This window comes from Miscanthus floridulus, chromosome 1, assembly GCF_019320115.1.
Source record: "Miscanthus floridulus cultivar M001 chromosome 1, ASM1932011v1, whole genome shotgun sequence".
NCBI lineage: Eukaryota > Viridiplantae > Streptophyta > Magnoliopsida > Poales > Poaceae > Miscanthus > Miscanthus floridulus.
The window spans coordinates 61,024,307-61,045,791 of NC_089580.1; the positions used below are offsets into that span (position 1 = coordinate 61,024,307).

The window sequence follows — 21,485 nt, forward strand, 5'->3', positions numbered from 1 at the left end:
TTACAATGCAACTATCATATTCTCAAAGGAAAAGCAGAGTAATTATGTGATGTGGCATCAAACACACATTACAACAAAAACATGTTACAATGATAGATAGTAGATGTATCATCTATCATGATCTCCTAAGCACTTCGACAAATGTTAAACTTTAACATCATTTCAAGTATTATTGAAAGACACAAAATTGAGCAAGTTCTTACAGTAAAGGGGGCATCCATTACATCCTGATCTAACCACGGACCTTGCGAAATACAGTCCAGCGACAACAAGAAGGCAACATTGGATCCCACGTTGAAAGCCTATCTTCTTCGCCATCATCATTCAAAGTCCAAAATGCATGAATCAAAGTAACGCAGATGCCTCTAGCAAATCATGGATTCGAATTTGACGGTCCCTCTTCGAAAGAGAGTTCACCAACAACCTTCCCCCAAGCAAGTTTAGCATCGCCTTTCACAAGAAACTCCATCTTGGCAACAACATCCTTGGCCTCTGTTGACCTGCCTGCCTTCACCAAACCCTCGACCAAACCCTTAACAGCCTCAAACGGTGGTGCTGCCTTCATTGCAAAGCAGCTCTTACAAATCCACAACGCGTCATCAAGCTTCTCTTTCTCCACCAAACTCCTAAACAGCACCACATATACCTGCGAATGCGCGGAAACACCCAAGTCACTTCTTCCCTCCCGCCTCTTCATCACCTTCATCCTCTTGAACACACGCATCGCTGCCCCAACATTTCCCTCCTTGCAGTACCCCTGCACGAGAGCATTGTAGGTAAGGTAATTCGGCGCTACCCCCTTTGATTCCATCACATCAAGCAGCTCCTCCCCCTTGACTGTCTCGCCTTTCTTGGAGAACCACTGTATCCGGCAGTTGTAGGTGACAACATTTGGCTCCAGGTTGTTCAAGCTGATCTCCTTCAAAAGCTTCTCAAACCCCTCCTCATCGTCCTGCACGGAGTAACCGGCGAGGACAGTGTTGTAGGATATGATGTCTGGCGCAGGGCGGTGCTTCAACTTCTTGTTGGCCATTTCGTCGAGCAGCTTCCGGGCAGCAGCTAGCTCAGAGTTCTTGACCATCGCGTGGAGGAGCACATTGTGGGAGGCGCGGCCGGGCGCGATTCCGTGCGAGGACTCCGCCAGGGAAATGGTGGACTTGATGTCATCGAGGCGGCCGGCGCGGAGAAACGCCGAAAGGAGCGCCGAGAGGGAGACGTCGGAGCGGGCGGCGGGGGGAGACGAGGAGAAGGCCCGGAGCGCGTCGTCGGGTCCCGGGTAGAGGGAGAGCGCCCGCGCAAGGAGGCCCGGGGAGGGCGGGGCGGAGGCAAGGAGGAGGTCGAGGAGCGAGGCGGCGAGGTCGGGGCGGCGGAGGCGGGTCAGGCGGGAGGTGGCCAGCGAAAAGAGCTGGCGCGAGGTGTGGAGGCGCTGGAAGTCATCGCTGGAGAGCGCGGAGGCGACGAGGGAGTGGATGCGGGCTGGGTCAGACTCGGCGCGCACGGCGAGCTGGAGGTCGAGCACGGGGGCGCGGGCGGAGGTGGAGGTGGGCGCGGCCGGGGTAGGGGTTGCGGTGGAGGACGCCGAGGGATCGACGTCGGGGAGCGCGGAGAAGGCGCGGAGGAGGGGAGCGCAGGCCGCGGCGGCGGCGCGTGGGTGCGCAGCGTGGCGGCGGCGGCGGAGGAGGGACGTCATGGTGGGGAACCGGGGACTACGCTGATACGGGGTTTGGCAGGGTTTGGGCCTTAAGGGCCTACTTCCTTTTCTTCTTTCCTTTCTCACTCACACTGTAATACTGTATCAGTGTAGCGTTAGGGTTTGTAACGGAAAGCGAGAGAAGGGAAAGCTGTTGTCGTCCATGATCGAATAGTAGTATCATTTCGCAGAAATCATATTATAAATTAATTTATTTTTATATTTTTTTCACAAACACGCTTGGATCACGCTTATTTCATTAAGAGGAAAGAAATTTATTTTTCATATAAACCTTAGAGCCCTATTTAACTTGGCTCCAGATGACTCTCGCTCTTTGTTACAGCATTTATAGAAGCTAAAGATGGTGAAGCAAAAATTAGTGGTTTCACCGTCTCCTAGATTATTGAGGAGAAAGAAAAGCGATAAGGAACGGGTGCCGAAGCTGCCCAGAGTTCCACCAAACTTTTTTCAGTAGAAGTTGACAAATCTTTGTTTCAAACTGCATATGACGATTTGATTTTGTTTTTTGTTTTTAATAAAGTTTTTCGGTTTGAAGTTTGAAAGAGAGATGATAGGCTTGAGGCCTGGCGCCTGGGAGAGGCAACTTGGTCCGGTACTGCACTAGACATACTTTGTTTCTTCAGTCGAAATATTGAGATGTTCCGAATTTTTTATTTTTTAGCTTTTTTAAAAAAAAATCACAAATATGCTTCCAGATGTAAGATTTTAAAATCTGGACCCTTAGCTCGGCGTCATCGTTGCTGGCGCCGAGCTTACACGTTCTGGCGTCAGCGTGGCGCCGAGCTCTTGGGCTCGAAGCAGACGTGGCGGTGACATGGCAGGCAGCTCGACGCCGTAGATCTTGGCGTTGAGCTTGGCGCCGATGTGGTGTTTTAACTCCGACCCCAACCTTCCTGTCCGAGCCTTCTTCCTCTTCTTTCTCCTCCATTTCGGGCTTTTTCTCTCCCCACTTCGCCCTACCTTACGAATCGGCATATTGGACCTTGGAAACTTTGATTTGATCCGTAGATCTTCGAGAGCAAGGTATCCTCGCTTCCCTTCTAGTTTTTTTCGCATCGATTCGGTATATATTAGTCGGATTTTTGAACCTAAGAATCGTCATTACTTAGAGTTTCATACAATTTTTAATATTTGTATTATACCTAGGTAACCGCAGCGCATGTTGTTATGTTATAGGTTCATTGTGGTGCATAACATTGAAAACCCTAGGTTTAGGGTTTAATGTTAATTGATTTCGGTTCTTAGAACGAAATTGGTTGTATTGTAGTTATGGTTCTCATTGACATTAAATTGTGATGTTTTGATTTTTGTTTATTAAATTACATCCGTTTTGTTAGATGCAAGAAATGTATCGGGATGAGTTTTGGCGAAAACGGGATGCCCCTGTCCCTCCTGACCTCCCTGTCCTTAACTGTGACTGTGGTTTCCCGGCCCACGTGTTTCAATCGAAATATCTGGACACAGCGGCGCGTTGCTTCTACACATGCAGTCGTTTTAATGTAAGAAATTATTTCCACTATCTCTTTTTTCTTTATTTGTGTAAGTATGCTACTAATATTTTGTTGGAATCCTACTGTGTAGGACCATGAGAGTTGCTTTTTCTTTCAGTGGATCGACGGTACAGACAAGTTTGACCCTAAGTACCTCCTTTTCGACGATTGGTTTAGAGGAAGACATCCACGTGAGCACTTCAAGCAGTGGGTTCCACTCCCGTAACCCCCCGCCAATGACGGCTAAGGAAAAGCACCTAGCCGCAGTTAGACAACTCGAGAAACCTCCTCTGTACGAATGCGGAGATCGAGCTCGACGTCAAGATCTACGGCGCCGAGCTCGGCGTAAGGTTACTGACGCGCGAGCTGCCTGCCATATCACCACCACGTCTGCTTCGAGCCCAAGAGCTTGGCGCCACGTGTAAGCTCGGCGCCAGCAACGATGACGCCGAGCTAAGGGTCTAGATTTTAAAATCTTACCTCCAGGGTCATATCTGTGAAAAGTTTTCAAAAAAAAAAAAGGCTAAAAAATAAAAAAATTTCGATGAGATGTTCCAGTCAAATGTGTTACAAGAGAACGCTGCAAGTAGATCGCAACCTGAATACAGAAAAACATAGATCCCATAACAAGATACCCAGGGTCCAGAAGCTGGCAACGGCGTGGGAGAAAAAAATGTAACTCGTCAAGTGCAAGGTCAACTCATATTGCAACAATATATGATCTGCTCCAGAACGGGAAATAGATTTGCAAAGCAAAACCTATAACATGGAAACTCAGTATCGAAAGTGGCAGTGAGTCAGTGACTATTCAATGTTGCAGATGAGTGTAAGCAGGCCCTTAACTATCAACGGTAAGAAATATAGGAGTAGCAACTAGGAAGTACAAGCGGCTGTTACTACAACTACAAGCTACCTCCGCCTAGGCCGATCAGAGGACCTAGGTTGTTTCCCATCTGTATGGGACTTGTCCTTCTCCTTCGTGTCTGATTGCCTGAGTTTCCTCGTCAAGTCATCAGCATAGCGCCGCCAAATAGACTCCCTGTCTTTACTCGCCAGCTTGCTGTACCTTACATCAGATCTTAGAAGACCTTTTGCTTCACTCCAAGAGTTGATTGCCGTCTTCCCCTCATCTGTTGTCCGAGCTGCTACCTCTGGAGTGATAACCTCAGATAGAAGTGCCCGGAAATCACGTACACACCGCTGAGGGAAGTCAAAGGGTCAAAATGGTAAGCATCCAGGAAGAATTGTGAAATGCATTACAATGGAGATCCTACAGCAGCTGCTTAATGAGTTATTTATAAGTACCAAGACTACTCAAGCATTCAAGGCTACAATGTCAAACAAAAATATGCAATCAAATTCATGCGTACTGCCTATTGAGTATGTGCCAATAGCAACACAAAAGTCACTGTAAATTTGAATATTTGCCTTTAGCTGATTTATTGACAAAAGTAGCCGGTTGTTTTTGCTGATACACAGGTTGTGTGCCTAGTGCCCAGGCAGTGGCTGTGTCCACAAGACCACAAGTAAGGCTTTAACAGCTAAAATGTGTGCATAACAAAAAACAATTTAGAGCCTAAAGGAATTGGTTGGAACAGAACAGAAACCACAAAGCAAAATCTCAATGACAAAGCAAACCTCAGTGAACAAACAGCCACGGTACGAGAGTAATTTCAAATTCTTAGTTCAGTAGCTACAGGCATTTATAACATTTGGGTTTACCTCATATAGGTCCTTGACATGGTCACGAAACAACTTTTCTGCATCACCTCGGCCTAAGTCAGGATTTCGAGCACGACCTTGCGGATCTTTTTCAAGTTTCGGTTTGGATTCGGTCCATGATGCCTACAGAAAAAAATGTAAATTGTTAAATTGTACAATGCATAATTACCAACTTGCCAATGTGAAGTTAAATATAGCAGGTACAGCAAAACAATGTCAGTTAAAGCCAGGAAAAAAAGAATAAACTAGGTTCAAAAATTAATGCAAGCAAACAAGACCAGAGAAGTGACGACCCATCCTATCTACAGCAGCATACTACATAGTTCTCACCAGTAACATGTGATGATTTTGGGAGAGATCCAGCATTCAGATTTCCAAAAACAAACACACCACCAGAAACCAGCTAACGCCTGTTCATATTATTATTCCTTTCAAGCAGAACCATGGATTCATAGGTCTCAGGAAAAGGTAGGGCTTTATGGTTGGCAACATCTCTCTTTCTCTATCTCCATACAACTCTCGTAGCTTTTCTTTCTTTCCAATGCCAATTCCAACAGGCTAGTCACATCGAAATTTGCTTTCGATTGGACACAACACTAGGCAAATATCTCCTATATTATGAAATGGCACTCGTTCATCTAGTAGCAACTGGCCAACTGAAGCCAGTCATAGCAAAGAAACTCACCAATGGAGGGAACTATAAATGGAATTACAATCTTTTGTTGAACAATGAAAGACAGTCAATAAGTGCTTCATTAACAGATACTGAGAATTTGAAGAATGCTCAGTTAAAGAATTTAACATGCAACTCAAATCACCTTGGGATCCTTTATCATTTCAACAAGTAAAGCTTGGTATGATGACACAGACTCTTTTCTACGGATCTTCATTTTTACTCTTTCCATTTCCTGTTCTTCTCTTTCTTTCCTTTTACGTGTTTCACGTTCCCTCTCCTTTAACTTGGCCTGGATATATACCAAAGTACATGTAAATCTATATCTATACATAGTAAATAAAGGAATAAAGTTTATCAGTTAAGTTGACCAACTTGCTCATCCACTTTGGCCTTGGCAGCTTGTTCTGCTTCCTGTTCAGCAGATTTCAGTTCCACTATGTATTCATTAAATATAGTCTCCCTTTCTTCATGCTTCATGGCTTTGTACCTTGGATCGCTGCGGAAATTTTCTTTCACCTACATGATTCGGAGTATGAACATGAACATTGATTCATGAACAGAAAAACAACTCAAAACTTACATCGAACAATATCGGTACATTATTATTACTATTAGTGATTCCCTTTAAAAAAAGGCATTTAACTAGATGTTGCAAATAACCACAAGTTATAGATTTATTTATGACATGCTAAATGGGAGGAGCTGTTTCAGGGCCACGACTGGCCCATGACTGTAAAACTTACTGATATAAAGAGCATTCATAAATGTGAACATCAGGAATTCAGGATGACAAGATCAGACCACATGTAACTCAGACAAAACTATCATACCAAAACAGGCGATCATACTTTAGTGAAGTTATTCAGATGATAGATTGATAACAGGACCTTGAGAACAGATATACTAACAGTCACCAGTAGATCAGTGTATGCTAGTTACTGGACAGAACACCTCCCTAGGTTAAAGGCAGCTGTTGACTTGATACGTCAGTCTAAGAAGAATTCAGTTAATTTTCAAGTTATGCACACAAATGTCAAGTTCAGGACTTAACTTGGATCTCAAAAGATTATGTGTTAATCCCTGCTAACAGGAATAGAAGATAAAAGAACCGAAAGCTGATACGTGCATCAATGGAATCACAGAGCTATAAGATTATAATCTGCTAGTGTCAATATGTGATGGGTCAGATGGATTGGTTGCATCGAAATTACATGAATAAATTTAGGATGCAATCCTAAGAGCAAGGAGTGCAATGTATACAAAGAATTATCTTTGGAGTTTGGATAGTAGTATGTATGTGGAAAATTAACAATCCACATGCCAGAACCATAAGCTAGACTTCGATTTATTTACTTCTATATTATAAATAAATACTATTAAATTACTGTGATTAGTTTAATACCACGGTTTTTTGCAACATGGCTCTTGTTGAGTTTCATCTCTAGGCTCTAGCCTACCCCAACTTCTTTGGTACTAAAGGCTTTGTTATTGCAGTAGCTATGTTCAGTGAAATGAGACAAAATACTTACTTTTGCCCAACGGCAAGTTGAAGTTATATCTTTACTTTCTCGAAGCATTGATTTGAAATCAGCAATGACAGCTTTGCGCATTGATTGGACTTTTTCTTGAACAGCCTTCACCCTGCTCAAAAGTTGACAGTGCATTATGTTTACACATGGTTCATCAATTTGATTTCAAAGAAGAAATTCAAAATCATTTGTTCAGGAAAGTGGTTGGCCATACTTCTCATTGAAGAGCATCTCCCTTTCCTTTCGATCCAAGGCTTCAAACCTTGGATCAGCACCCCATTTTCTTTTGAATTCCTGGTAGTATGTTTTCTGGTTGATGTCCTGCAACATATATTAAGATGGCATGACACTTTATCACTTATGAATCCAATAATCTTGTAACATTTATAGGCAAGCCATTTCACCATCATTACATGGCCAAGTTAGTTTACAGGAAAAAAAATCAAAGTATCAATAACAGACCTCAGATGCTTCTTCAAGTAATTCTTTATACGCCTCTACTGCAGCCTTCAGGGCAGCTCTTTTCTCTTTCCGCTCCTCTTCAGCACGTGTGCGAACATAGTGGTCAAATATAGCCCGCCTTGTTGAGTGACTAGGAATAGCCTATAAAAGGAACAAAATATCTTTTGGAGTTAATCAGTAGTCACAGCTGTTTCTTAATTTCAGGCTGAGGTTAAAAAAATCCCCTCGCCCGCCCCCAGGTGCCAAAGCGCAGTTTGGCCCCGGCCCGGTTCTCACAGGGTTACGGTACCACTGCGTCAGGCTAGGGGCGGGGGTTCAGGGGTTTTCTCGATCTGTGTGAGAAGATCTTCTTAAAGGGAAAAACCCGAGGGCCGTCATACCCCCCGCAGGTCGAGTTTTTATAGAGAAAATTACCGCTTTGTAAGAATGAAATCGTACTATGCTTTATTTTTCAAAAAAAAAAATACATACTATGATTTGAATGCACAAAAGAATACTTAAAATCATTAGTTCTTCAGTATAATTTATCTCTTAATTGCTCAATTATTCTTGTTATACGTTTGATGTACTAAAATTGAGCCTCAGTTTAGCACAAAAAGAAGACAATTTGCAGAAGTTCTAGACTCAATTAAAAGAAGATCAACACATAGGAGCATAGTTGTGCTTTCCCAAAAATAACATTCAGTTATGCAGAATTCAGTACATTGTTTAAAGTTTTAACCAAACAATTACCTATTGCTTCTGTGAACAACAATTTCACCACTACTTCAAAAGGAGTAGAAATCCATAAACTAATACTACAGAAATCCATAAACAACTTCCTTCTTCAAAAAAGCAACTGCAGCACTCAGTTTTCATTATGTAAGTTTCTTCATAGGGGAAGATGCATCTAATTTAAGTGCTAATCAAGTCAGACAGCAGCAGGAGATTCGCAGGCAAGATTAAAATACAAACTTTAGCAAACCTTAAAGCGTGGGTCGAACACTATTTTTGGAAGTTCCTTCTCCCACTTTGAAAATGGCGCAACTCCTCGTTCCTTTAGCATCTCCTGTGAAATTTAACACACATGCATGTCATGGTATATTCATCTACGGTAATAAAAAAAAGTAACTATACAGTTTTCATTAGCTATTTCAATTCTCCAACTAGAAATATACAAATAGTACAATATTATCTCAGAAAAGACACAAGTCTATGGTATCAGACCCAACAAAATGAGAAAACATCAAGTTCACTATTTGAATGATCATCTCTATTCAAGAAAAGAATATAGATAACAGAAGGTATGGGGCAGCATAGCAAAAGAACCCATTGAGAAGCAATGAACCCCTCAAAGTATCTACACTAAGATCCAGAGAAATGTCACAAAAACCACCTTAAACTGACGAATGCAGTCCTCTTTACTTGGTCCATGTTCCTCATCATCTGAATCTGAAGACGAATCAGACATATTCACATCGCCATTGTTATCTTTTGATTTCTCACCATTATTCGCCACTTGCTGCCCCTTAAGTGCAGCATCAGCTGGTCTGGATCCATTCAATTCAGAAGCAGCAGATGTAGCCAGAGCTGAAGGCGCACTGGAAGCACCAGCATCCTGCAATTTCTTCTTTATTAAATCCAATGCAGATGGCGATGCAGGGGCAACTGTTTGCCGAAGTGGCAACGAATCACGGCCACCTGTCTGTATGGCAGGAGCACTTGCATCAATGCTTATTACTCCCTTATTCTCTATAGTAGCAGCATCCTGCACTGAAGTTGAACCTTCTTTTAAGGAACCAGATTCCGCATTCTTGAGGATCTCACACACCTCTGGCGGAAGTTGCCAGCTGCTAACCTATAAGCAAGTCAGCGTACAGCAATAAGACATACATAAACTCATGAGATACCAAAAGACCAATGCAACCCCATTATTATATGTTGAATGTTGCTGAGCTATTAAGCCATGGTCTAGATCTTACCTTTTGTTTGTTATCATAATAATATTTCTTTCCATCACTTGTAGTTACTATGCTCCAGTCAGTACCAGCCAATTTGTCCCTAGCAGAGATTCAGATTAAATTCAGATTCCATGTCGCATTATATTCGTGAACATAAACGAATATAGATGACAAGCCAGGATGCATTCATCAGATAAAAAGAGCAATTAAAAAAGGATACTGAATCTCGTGGCGTGGCAGAGGCTCTGGGCGTCGAGGGCGCCACGACCTACACTCATATGGCATCCGCTTAATCGAATTTGGCGTCGCCTAGGCGTAGAAAGGCGTCGGACGGACGCCTACACCCCCGCCATGGACGCCAGATGCTAATTAGCGAGGGAAGGGCGCGAAATCGACCACGCTTCCACGCCGCGGGGGAAGGGTGCGAAAATGACCGCGGCCCACGGAAAATCGACCGCGCGTCCGCCCCTGGCGCGGGAACTGTGACCTAGATAAGCTCTTCGCACGAGAAATCTACCGCGCGAGGCATTTACCGCAAGTGCGGGCAAGGGGAGAGAGAGAAGGCGGTGGGTGGACCTTGAGCTCCGCTTTGCTGCTCCTCTGCTCGACAACTCGAGTTCACCGGCCAGCCGCCCCTTCCGAGGAGCCGCCCCTGCATCTCTGCTTGGTCGTCCGCACCTGCCGTGGAGCCGCTCCAGCATCTCTGCCGCTGCAGGCATCGGCCATCCGCATTTGCGCGTCCGTCGTGACTGTCTGCCTCCATCGGCCGTCCGCCTGTCCACAGCTGCCCGTTCATCTCGTGTCTCCACCTCCGCCGGCCATCTGCCGTCAGCCTAGTATGCCCCTGCCTTCTCTCTGTTCCTCTCTGTTCCGCCTGGTATTCCCCTGCCTCCTCTCTATTCCCTCCGCCTGTTATGACCCGGCCTGGTGCCTGGTATCCCGTCTCTGCTCTGAGTATTGTAGTATTTAATGCCTCATGCTCTGCTTTTGCTCATGCTGCGTGCGCCTTGCTTGTGCTCTGCTTTTATATTACTGAGCCGTCTTTCTTTAGTGTTACTCACATATACTAATGTCTGCTTGTGCTTGGACTGCCACATACACTGCTACAGCAACATGGATTTGATTAGTATACACTTGCTTTGATTAGTTTACCGTTGCTACAGCAACAGGTCTTTCTTTGATTAGTATACACTTGCTTTGATTAGTATGTTACTGATTAGTAGCGCTCCCTTAGGTGTGCAAATTTGCTCTTTTCCTAAGGAACATGGGCTCAAGAATTGGCAACAAACGAGGTATACAATATGTGTATGGCGTCGCCTAGGCGTCCGCCACAAACGCCTAGGCGTTGTGAAGGGGGTTGGGCGCCGCAGCGAGTACAATATGTGTATGGCGTCGCCTAGGCGTCCGCCACAAACGCCTAGGCGTTGTGAAGGCGCGGCGCCTCAAAAACATTGATCTCGTGCATACTTTTAGCTAGTAATTTTGCAATAAAAATTGCTAAACGATCTATCATACAATAGCATTTAAGATCACCATTATGACTGCACCATTGATAAGCAAACTGGATCTTTCTGTGCCTAGAGTTTTCTTCATGTCTAACTAAAAAGACTACTTCCTCCGTTCCAAATTATAAGTCGCTTTGACTTTTTTGGTACATCCATTTTTCTATGTATCTAGATAAATAATATGTCTAGATACATAGCAAAATAGATAAACCAAAAAAGTCAAAAGGGTGTACCCAGTGCAGAGAGCTCCCGCTCTGCGCGGGGTCTGGGGACCGGAAGGTCCCGGGTTCGAGTCGCGGTCTCCTCGCATTGCACAGGTGAGGGTAAGGCTTGCCACTGACACCCTTCCCCAGACCCCGCACAGAGCGGGAGCTCTCTGCACTGGGTACGCCCTTTTGACTTTTTTGGTTTATCCATTTTGCGACTTATAATTTGGAACGGAGGGAGTATTAAACATGCAAAGTAGTGGAATACAGCACTAAATGTTAGCAGCATGTTCAAATTAAAAAAGACCAAAGGGTTCAGGTAACTCAGCAAAAGTCAGGTCTTCATAACACCAATTTAAAGCACAACAAAAACAATGTGGCTAAGCAGCATGGCAAGGCATAAGAATTCTGAGGCTCCAACAGCCCTCATTTTAGAATAGTGATCAGGTTCCTATCATAATCCATAGCTGGCAAACTGTTAGTCTAAAATGAATCATTGCTTTAGAGACTTCCTATTCATGTAAACAAATGTCTTTACAACTTTTCAGTTAACGCAGAGGCAATCAGAATTCAGAAATCATGGCATCATTCATGATTGTGTGTGCCTTCAAGAACTCCATAGAGAATAAATTGGGACAAATTAACTTCAAGAAAATACTTGCAAATCAGACAAACATAGTTCAGTATAAACATGGGACTTTCAGACATACCAAGAAACTGGAACTGGTTGTGTTGCAACCTTCTCCAGCTGCAGCAAAAACATTAAAAAAAAAGATTAGTTCAATCGTGATAGTAAATTGTCATGTCCTCAAACTAGAATGAAGTCATATTACTTGATAAAGCTATCCCTCTGTGCAACTACCTCCCCCTTAAAACCAGTTGGTTTCTGGTAAGTCGATTCTCCTGTCAAAGCATTGTAATAATATACAACACCAGTTTCAGTTTTGTGAGCAGACCATGCATCTGAATCCTGAACTCCAGTATTTCTATTGTCCTCAAGCCGTTCATTGACTTGACCTTCATGTCCTGCAGCATTAAACATTATCAATATAATAGTTAAAATAAAAAAACAAGACCAGATATCAAATCCAGTGAAAACGTTGCCTGTAGAATCTGGCTCAGTTGAAGCATGAGTGGACTGTTCAGATCCTGGATTTGTTGATGCTTGTATTTTCCGATCCCCACCAGTTGACACACCAGGTGGTTGCACATTGGCAAAGGCCGCATTCACAGCAGAAACCCCAACTATTGGCCTGCCAAGAGATCCTACAGGAGCAGCTGGATAGGACTGGAAGGGAGGTTGCTGAAATCCAGTAGGCTGTGGAGGATGAGGATGTGGCCATAAAGGTTGAGGTGGGACAATAGCAGGTCCTGAAGGATAGGATGAATAAAATGGTGGTTGAGAATTCTGTGGAGTAACACCTTGGGTTGCAATTGGTGGCGTTGTTTGGGGCAAAGGAGCGGCAGATGGAACTATAGGCCTCCCAAGGAGACTTGTTGGATTAGAGACGATTGCAGAAGGTTGTCCAGGGACAGATGGTCTGGCTCCAAATACCTCAGGGCGAGGTGGCACTGACGAATTTGTTAGCGTTTGAATAGGGATTGAAGGATTTCCGGAAGCACTTGCAATTGTTGAAGGAGAATTTGATGGCATGCCAGTAGATAACTGCATGGCATGGGGGGTAACCTCTGATGCACTTGGGCCATCTGATTTCAAATTATTAATGTCCGAGTTGCCCTATATGTAATAAAAATCATTAAGTTAGCAATGCTTTACTCCAATCCCAAGATTCAAACATACAAATAAAAAAGAGGGTGCATAGTGCTTAATGGAAATTGGGAGGCTTGTGACTGCACCTGTTGTGCACTAGCACCACAAGGAATACTGGATGGCCTTGGCACTGAAAAAGGCAACTGAATAGATCCAGGAGGATTTGGTGCCATAGATCCTGGGAATGCTGTACTAGGGCGAGTTATGTGCCCAGGGGTGGGAGGCTGCAAGGAACCTGGTGGAACAAATCTAGAAATTTGACCAGCAAGATTTGCTCCCTGTGTAAGCAAAAATATATTAAGTGTTAGTGCATCAGATAATAGGATCAGGTCACAAGCTTAAGATTAAAAAATGTATATAGAACAATGGTAATGATAATAAAGCCATGAGAAATTACAGTGTCAAGTTGAAACTGCTGACCAGTAGGCAATCTAGCATTAGCATGCGAAACAACGTTATATGAAAAAGAAGGTCTGTTCCCAAAATATTGCCCTGGGGCTGGTGGCTGAAGAGCTGACGCAGGCATAGGAGCAACCGTAAGAGCCTGGAAAGGGGAAAAAAGCTCATGAGACATACATAAGTGGTAATGCCAACATTAGGTAAATAATCCAAATTGAGCACTGTGGATTAAGTTGACTTGTCTGTAATTTCCATCATTGCATCCTATTTTACCATAAATATTGTGCTTCCACACGGAATAGTAAATTTGGGATGTCAGTATCCTAATTTTGTATTAGGCTCTGTTTTACAAATGCGTATGTTGCATTGGATTTGCGGTCATACAAGAAGGGATCGAGTTCGGAACGATGATATACGTGATAGATTAGGGGTAGCACCAATTGAAGAAAAGCTTGTCCAACACCGGTTGAGATGGTTTGGACATGTCCAACGGAGACCTCCAGAGGCACCGGTGCATAGTGGAATCCTAAGTCAGGATAGTAACGTGAAGAGAGGCAGAGGAAGACCGAAGTTGACTTGGGTAGAGGCAATAAAAGGAGACTTGAAAGGATGGAATATACCCAAAGACTTAGCCTTAGATAGGAGTGCTTGGAAGACAGCTATTCACGTGCCTGAACCTTGATTGCTTCTGCTGGGTTTCAACTCTAGCCTACCCCAACTTGTTTGGGACTTAAAGGCTTTGTTGTTGTTGTTGTTTACAAATGGCAGGATTCCACAGCAGCTTATCAATAAGCAGATCTGAAAATGAATTAAATAAGCAGAATTTGTTTTTCGCTAGGATCTCCAATAAGCGGAATCTGCGCAAGGTATGCGAAACCATAGTCACCACAACTCTGGGTCGATCAGATCAAGGGATGAGACTGCTCCTTTGAATGATACTTCCTAACATGGTACATGACCCCAAGCAATCTGGGTTGATGGCCAGGGGATGAAGAGCTATACTGAAGCACATGTTCATATGTAACCAGACCAATGGTAAATCAATCACATGTTTAAAAAGGAAAAAAGAAAGAGAAGAAAAAAGAAAGGATTAGCTGGACAGCCATATATTTGGCCCACCAGCCCAACACTAGTTGCCCTAACCCATATACAGGGCATGCATCACACACGGAGGCAAGGCAACAACATCGTTATCTGTTCTTGGGTCCTTCAACAGTAGCACTGCCTTCATCTCCACCTCCCATCGCCCCTCAAACAACAGCCCATGAGAACAAAGTACTCCCGTTTATTCCTTTCCGTCGCCCCTAAAACCACTGCTGCACAATCCCCATTCAACCTTTGCTGCAGCACCATTCTCACCTCTCCTCCCATCACTGGAGAACATCAAGCTTGATCTGGATATCATGGATTCTCGTCAAAAATTGAAATTCGAAATAAACCCTTGATCTGTGTAAGCTTCTTCATCTACTTTGTGAGAAAATGGGATTTGTATTGCTCTTCTTGTTCTGTGTGATGACCCTGCACCAACAGTGTGGTGACCCTACGTGAATCCTGACGCCGACCCTCATCAAACCCAACTGGATAGAACAGGGTCTCGACCCCATTTACTACGACTATGTGCCAAACAGGGCCTTATTCTTCTACATACAATTTTGCAGACTATGCAAAAAAAATGTCAAATTGGCTGCGAGATGTGGAAGGTCAGTTGCATTATCAGCTTTCCCTTAATCAATTTTGATTATGAAGCATGTATAGACGTGACATAATGCAAAGCTATCACTGTCTGGGTAGGTTTCTACTCTCTACGCATTTGAAGAATTCAAAAATTCCTTGTGCAAAGACTCCTCAAGCTAATCACATACAACAGAAATAACAAACTGGTCTTGCTATCTATCATATTCGATCAAAATAAAGTATTTTAGCATGACAAGAAAATCACAAAGCTAAAATAATAGCATGAGCCATGCGACATATAGTTAAATAGGCAATGACTTAACCCAAAGCATGGGTTAGCCTGCCATTTTTCATTTTTTTAAGCTAAAAAGGCATTGGCAATAGTCCACTACTACGTCATCAGCTCCATATAGAAACCAAAATACTGTGTTACAATTCAGCTAGCAAATTCACGGGTGAATTTATGAGCATGGAGTTCCCATGAATATAGAAAGGTTTCTATAGGACACACAAGAGAGGTTTATGACTTTACATGGTTTGCAATTGCATACAGAAATGATCAACTATTGTGACTGGCCCGAAGGCCGCTGCTCATCATAAAAGCTAATCAGTAGAGTTCAGTCGCAATAGCTAACATCGTTCTCATTCTAAACAAAATTACAACACTAACATGTGGTCATACACAGAAACTCAACAGAGAAAAAGAAAACCTTAAACGTATAAGCTGCAGCAGTGAATATGCCAAGGATGCCTACCGGAGAAGAGCATGGTTGTAGTGAAGCTGCACCGCCACAAACTTGCGGCGCTGGTGGCGCCCTCGGCAGTACAATATAAGAAAAGGCTGGCGACTGCGATGGCGACGGAGACGGTGCCCCTGGCGCCATGTAGGATAGAGAGCCTGCAAATTGCGGCCGTGGCGGCCCTGACGCTGCGGGCGGGGCAGGGGAAGCGGGAGGAGGCGCTGTGGGCGTGGCAGGAGAAGCGGGAGGAGGCGCCGCCGCAGGATCGGAAGTGGTGGCGGACGCGGGGCCGGACAAGGCATCTCCGGGGGCTGCCGCCGCGACGGTAGATGGATCGGATGCCCCTGCCAATTCCGCCGCGGCGGCCGCCGGTTCCACCACGACAGCTGCCTTAGCCTGAGAGGGTTCTTCGACCTGTGGGTCGCCCACGTCGGAGACGGCCGACGCCGGCGTCGCCATGTCTGGGTGGTAGTTGGGGCCTAGGGTTTTGTGAAATCGATGAGCGTCGTGCCTCGCGCGAGAGAAAGCAGCGGTAGACCGGGTGGAAGAGAGTTACGGGTTGGATTTCTTCAAATTGGCCCGTGGGCCGTAGCCTGACCGTTATACAGGCTAATCTTTAGTGAAATGGGCTGGGTTGTAACTGGTTTGGAGAAAAAGGACTCGGAATACACATTGGATGGACACGGCGCCACAAAGGGTGTTTTGTTTGAAGAATGGGTAATTTATCATCTATACTTATTCCTTACTTTTTTTGGAATGGGATAAGATGATGCATCATCACCTTGTTTTTCGTAAGTAAATAATTGATACTAGTACGAGGAATAAAGCCATTCCACCAAATTTGAGAAATCAACTCATGAATCATGATACACCACCTCATATAGAATGGAGTGGTTCCTCAAACCAAACACCCTGTTACAGTCATGGAGTGGTTCCTCAAACCAAACATTGAGTCTTAGTCATCTCCAGCACTGTCACATAAGATCCTTTTATGGTATATGGAGGTAGGGAAGAAAGTTGACATAAATGAACATGTTAGCAAGCTCATAGGTGTCTTATGCAATGTCACGTAATAATTTCTTTCTTTATGACATGGAGATGGGGTAGAAAGCTGAGAGTTGTTTCAAGAAGTAACCATCTCACAAAGCTAAAAATTAGAAACTATATATAATTTAACTCGTGCGCCATTTGTACGAGTTGTGAAGGTAGCATCTTAAATCGTCTCAAGATTGTGAAGGAAATAAAACTTCCGATAAAATCTCAAACAAAAGATGAAGTCAAAGAGAAGAACAGAGAAAACGAAGGCTTCATTATTAAAAAAAATACTATGTATAAAAAATGTGTGACCATAGTACGGTGTGTAAATGCTATGAAAACACAGTGCTGCTATGTCTCTAAAGAAACTCAGTATAATGTTACGTTGAAGTGTGGGCAGATATGTGCAAGATGAACTGAACATTTTCCTAAAGAAACAGCTGAGGTCCAGAGAATCCTTTCAACTCTTCGGCCAGTCCAAATGCTCAATCGGCTTCCCACTAACAAGCCATGCTCCTTCAGATAGTTCATCAAAAAGTTGGCTGTATCCCCACCCCGAGTAGCCTAGGAAGAACCACAGGTCTTCGACAGATTGCTCGCCCAACTTGATCCGTGTGACTACCCGGCTTGTGGCAACTATGTTCCCGTAATAGACGCCTGGTATTACTTGCATTGACCCCTCCCAGGCTACTCTTGACAAGCTCACAAGGTGATAACCTTGCACCACGACAGGCCCACCATAGAAAATTGGGGCATGCTTAATAGGCTCCATCGAGCTATCCAGATCCTTGAAGACACCCCAGCTTAATCGCTTGTTGATGATCAAACCATGAAAGCCTTCATGAGACTCAGATGACACAATGAGCACTTTGGCGTTATCAAATGGAACTGCGGTCCCAAGCTTCTCAGTGGCAGTAAGGATGGAACCTGTAACGACATCTGGATGACTTGATAACTCAGAACCAACATTGCCGCTGCCTTTATCACTGACTTGAAACTGAATTGCCTGTGGTGCATCGTGCTGTGTTGTCATTCTCTTCTTCCACATAAATCCTGAGTACCAAGAAGAAAATAGGCTTCAGAACATGTATGTACCAACTAATACTGACAAGTGCACACAAAAAATATGGTCAGGTATCTTCATTCAGGCGTTGGTATGCATGTGGCATTTTTTAAAACTATTGATTTTTCAAGTATACTAGGAAAACAATGTCAAGAATTCAGAAAACAAAATGAATGATTACGCACAAAATAAAATAGATGATGACGCACAATAACAAGCCTTTAGGGGCAAAGCTATTCAACTAATGGTGCTGTTTGGTTTAGTCCTGGGAGTCGTACTGCTAATGCAATAAGGTTGCAGTGCAATCCGTCACCGTCACAGTGTAAGGCAAAACGGAATTTGTTTGGTTCGATTTTTAACATCTTGCATTTCCTTAATCGTGTTTGGCTAGCAACAAAGGTAAAAGGTTGGCTGGGAACAAACAGGCTGGCAGCACACGAAGCGTAGGGGCGATCCACGAGCTGAGTGGAGAGGACAAAGTTGTGAGCAGAGAACAGGAGATAATCAGGTAACGCTGGGAGGTGGGTGGCATCGGCGTTGCACATCCCATATCCGATCCCTCTGTTACAGATTACTCCCTCCGTCCCTATTTAAGTGTCGTCGTGGGAATTGTGCTAATCAAACTTTCTCAATTTTAACTAAATTTGTAGAAAATATTTACAACATTTGTAATGATATTAATTATGTACTATAAATATTAATATTTTATTTTATATATTTAGTCAAAATTAAGTACGTTTGACTTCTTGAGAAGTGAGAACGACAGATAAAAAGGGACAGAGAGAGTATATACTAGGCCCAACCAAACGTGAAGCAATGTGATCTCTTAGAGCTGTGAATCGATGACGGGGCAAATATACTGAACCAAACAGCACAAATCCTCGTTAGTGTGGTGGCACCTCAGGTTTGGGGAACTTCTAGAACAAGGTAATCCACAGCCAAGCAGGTGCCAGTCTAGATAAGAATGGTAAACTAGGCTGGTATGCCGGACAGGTGAACAGCACATGGGCAAGGTAGATACTTAAAACTTTCATGTATGAGAAGATTAACACAACTTCTAAGAAACAATAGTGTTGTAAAGTGTAAGCTAATACACATTACAGAATTATAAGCAAATCCAAATATTTTAAGTAGAACAGATGCAGTCACAAGATGTTTGTCCACCAATGTTTTCAAGACGTCCGATTAATCACGACTAATCGTCCTGGACGGTTGGAGCGGACGGTTGGAGCTACTCGACCGGGGCCTCCGACTCGGCCATACCGTCCAGGAAATTGGACGTCCGATTAGTCGTCGTCCAGTCGCGATTAATCGTCCGTCCAGACCGTGTGGGCGTCCAGCTAGAGAGTGGGCTGTATCTCAGAGTTAGGCATATCTAGTTGTCTTATATTTTGGCCCAAGCCCATTAGGGTTTCTCTTCTTTCCTACCCCTCACTCCCTCAGCCTCTCACTCCCTCAAAAGTCAGCAGAACACACTCACTCCTCTCACCTCTCCCGTCTAGCAGTAGCGGCCGCCTCCATTGCTGCAGTTCTGTAGCTCCCTCTCCTCTCCTCCCTTCCAGTTCCCAGCTGCTCCCTCTCCTCCCTCCCTTCCAGCTGCCCTCCCTCTTCCTTGTGGCTGCTGCTGCAGGCGCGCATGCCTGCAGATCCAGCAGGTGCACAGGTCCAACTGTGCAAGGTAGGAGGACTGCACAACGAAGATGAGTTCCTCCTCCTCAGGTCAGTCATAAGTCATCACCTCCTCGTTCAAGCTTGATGCTCTACCTGTGCTTGAAGCTTATGCTCTCTTTCTCTGTGTACTTGTGTAGATCTAGATCGACAACGGCAGTGTGCAGTGGAAGTGTACATGCCTGAAGCCGTTCAAGGAGAAGTTGGTTCTGCTCCAGCCTCCTTAGTTGCCTCAGGCTCAGCTGTTGCTGGTTAAGCATCCTCAGCTGCTCCAGATGTTGCATCTCTTATTGAGAAGGCCATAGCAAAACTACCTCCAGAAATGGCTGCTGAAGCCAAAGATCCCAAGAAGAAGGCCAAATCTCGAGACCCTAGATGGAAGTATGGGTGGTGGCCAGATATTGCAAAGAAGGACAGTGTGCAATGTATTTTTTGTAAGAAGATAACTCCATCAGGAATCAGTAGGTTCAAATAGCACCTTGCTGGAGGTTATGGTGATGCAATTAAATGTGGAAGTTGCCCTGAGATTATTGCCAGAGAGATGGATGCTGACATCAAGAAGCATACAAGGTCTGCAGTTGTGGTAGTTCCTGAAGTTCAACAAGATTCTGAAGAGGGTGAAGGTGATGAAGTTACTGAAGTTGAACCAGAGAAAGTGCCTAGTTCTGGGACAAAGACCGAGCAGAAGCAAGCACAAGAAAAGAAGAAAATAGCTCAAGCTTCCATCGCTGCCTATATGGCTGCTGCTGGTTCATCTAAACCAGCAAATCAAAAGAACACCAAGTCAGTTATTGTCATGCTTCGGAAGACACCAGAAGAGGTAGTTTCAGAAAGGCACAAATTCAAGACTTCTTAGCCTACTCTAGAGCATTGCACAAAGAAAGAGAACAAACAAGTTGCTAATGACCATGTAGCTGATTTCTTTTATGAAAATCGTATACCATTCAATGTCATTAACTCAAGAAGCTGGGAGATTATGATTGAATTAATTGGACAGTATGGACCTAGGTACCGCTCACCATCCATGCATGAAATTAGGGAGCCATTGTTAGAAAGGGATGTCAATAAGACAACATAACTGAGAAAGAAGCATGAGGAAGCTTGGAAAGAGTATGGTTGCACTCTCATGTCTGATGGTTGGACAGATACTAGCCATCGTCATCTAATCAATTTTCTTGCAAACAGTCCAGTAGGAACCTTCTTCCTAGGTTCAGTGGATGCATCAAGTTAGGTAGCTGATAAGGATATGCTAGTAAATTTGTTGGAGAAGCAAATTGACAAGATTGGAAGGGAATATGTGGTGCAGGTTGTCACAGACAATGGGTCCAACTTCAAGGCAGCGGGACGGATTTTAATGGATAGGATCCCGCACTTGTTTTGGACACCTTGTGCTGCCCATTGCCTGAATTTGCTACTGCAAGACATTGGAGAGATTAAGGAGTTAAACATTGTCATAAATTCAGCAAAGAAGGTGAGCATATTTCTATACAAGCATGGGAGGATACTTAATCTAATGAGACAACAAATAGGTGGGGATCTTGTGAGGCCAGCTATGACTCGGTTTGCTACCTCTTATCTCACTTTGGCAAGTATGTATAAAAATAAGAATGGCTTGAGAGCTTTAGTTGTCAGCGAGGAATGGCATAATAATCCCCTGTCTTTGTCTACTGAAGGCAAACGAGTTGAGGATATTATCTTGTCTGCACCATTTTGGACTAAATTGGAATATTGCTTGAAAGCTTCACAACCACTTCTCATTGCTCTACGAATTGTAGATGGAGATGAGACACCAACAGCTCCTGAGATCACTGCAGCTATGGATGTTCACAGCCACTTCTCGAGCCCTATTTCCTCTCCCTCAATCCACTCTCGCTCTCTCCATCTCGCTCTCTGC

The 21,485-nt window shown here is 44.0% G+C and overlaps 3 protein-coding genes across 4 annotated transcripts; all 3 read right to left on the reverse strand.

Annotated features, from left to right (window-relative positions):
- Positions 1-3: 3 nt before the first annotated feature.
- LOC136484988 (small ribosomal subunit protein mS86 (rPPR1)-like) lies at positions 4-1,740 on the reverse strand. The gene has a single exon (XM_066481942.1). It carries the CDS (start codon positions 1,688-1,690, stop codon positions 374-376), a length of 1,317 nt encoding a protein of 438 aa, XP_066338039.1. The 5' UTR covers positions 1,691-1,740; the 3' UTR covers positions 4-373.
- A 2,182-nt stretch (positions 1,741-3,922) lies between these two features.
- Positions 3,923-16,359, reverse strand: LOC136529625 (pre-mRNA-processing protein 40C-like). Of its 2 annotated transcripts, none has more exons than XM_066522730.1 (16): positions 15,841-16,359; positions 13,410-13,556; positions 13,099-13,290; positions 12,346-12,979; positions 12,104-12,267; positions 11,952-11,989; positions 9,552-9,630; positions 8,966-9,427; positions 8,555-8,638; positions 7,591-7,731; positions 7,343-7,449; positions 7,129-7,240; positions 5,972-6,115; positions 5,742-5,888; positions 4,924-5,046; positions 3,923-4,401 (listed from the first exon to the last, which is right to left on the reverse strand). In XM_066522730.1, the coding sequence occupies exons 1-16, from the start codon at positions 16,282-16,284 to the stop codon at positions 4,111-4,113; spliced, it is 3,309 nt and encodes a 1,102-aa protein (XP_066378827.1). In that variant the 5' UTR covers positions 16,285-16,359; the 3' UTR covers positions 3,923-4,110. The 2 variants fall into 2 exon arrangements, with proteins under 2 accessions (XP_066378827.1, XP_066378888.1); XM_066522791.1 differs by having other exon boundaries at positions 13,433-13,556; positions 15,841-16,277.
- A 781-nt stretch (positions 16,360-17,140) lies between these two features.
- Positions 17,141-19,875, reverse strand: LOC136457633 (uncharacterized). Its single transcript, XM_066457666.1, has 4 exons — positions 19,770-19,875; positions 19,413-19,563; positions 19,187-19,263; positions 17,141-17,913 (listed from the first exon to the last, which is right to left on the reverse strand). The coding sequence occupies exons 1-4, from the start codon at positions 19,873-19,875 to the stop codon at positions 17,321-17,323; spliced, it is 927 nt and encodes a 308-aa protein (XP_066313763.1). The 3' UTR covers positions 17,141-17,320.
- Positions 19,876-21,485: the final 1,610 nt, after the last annotated feature.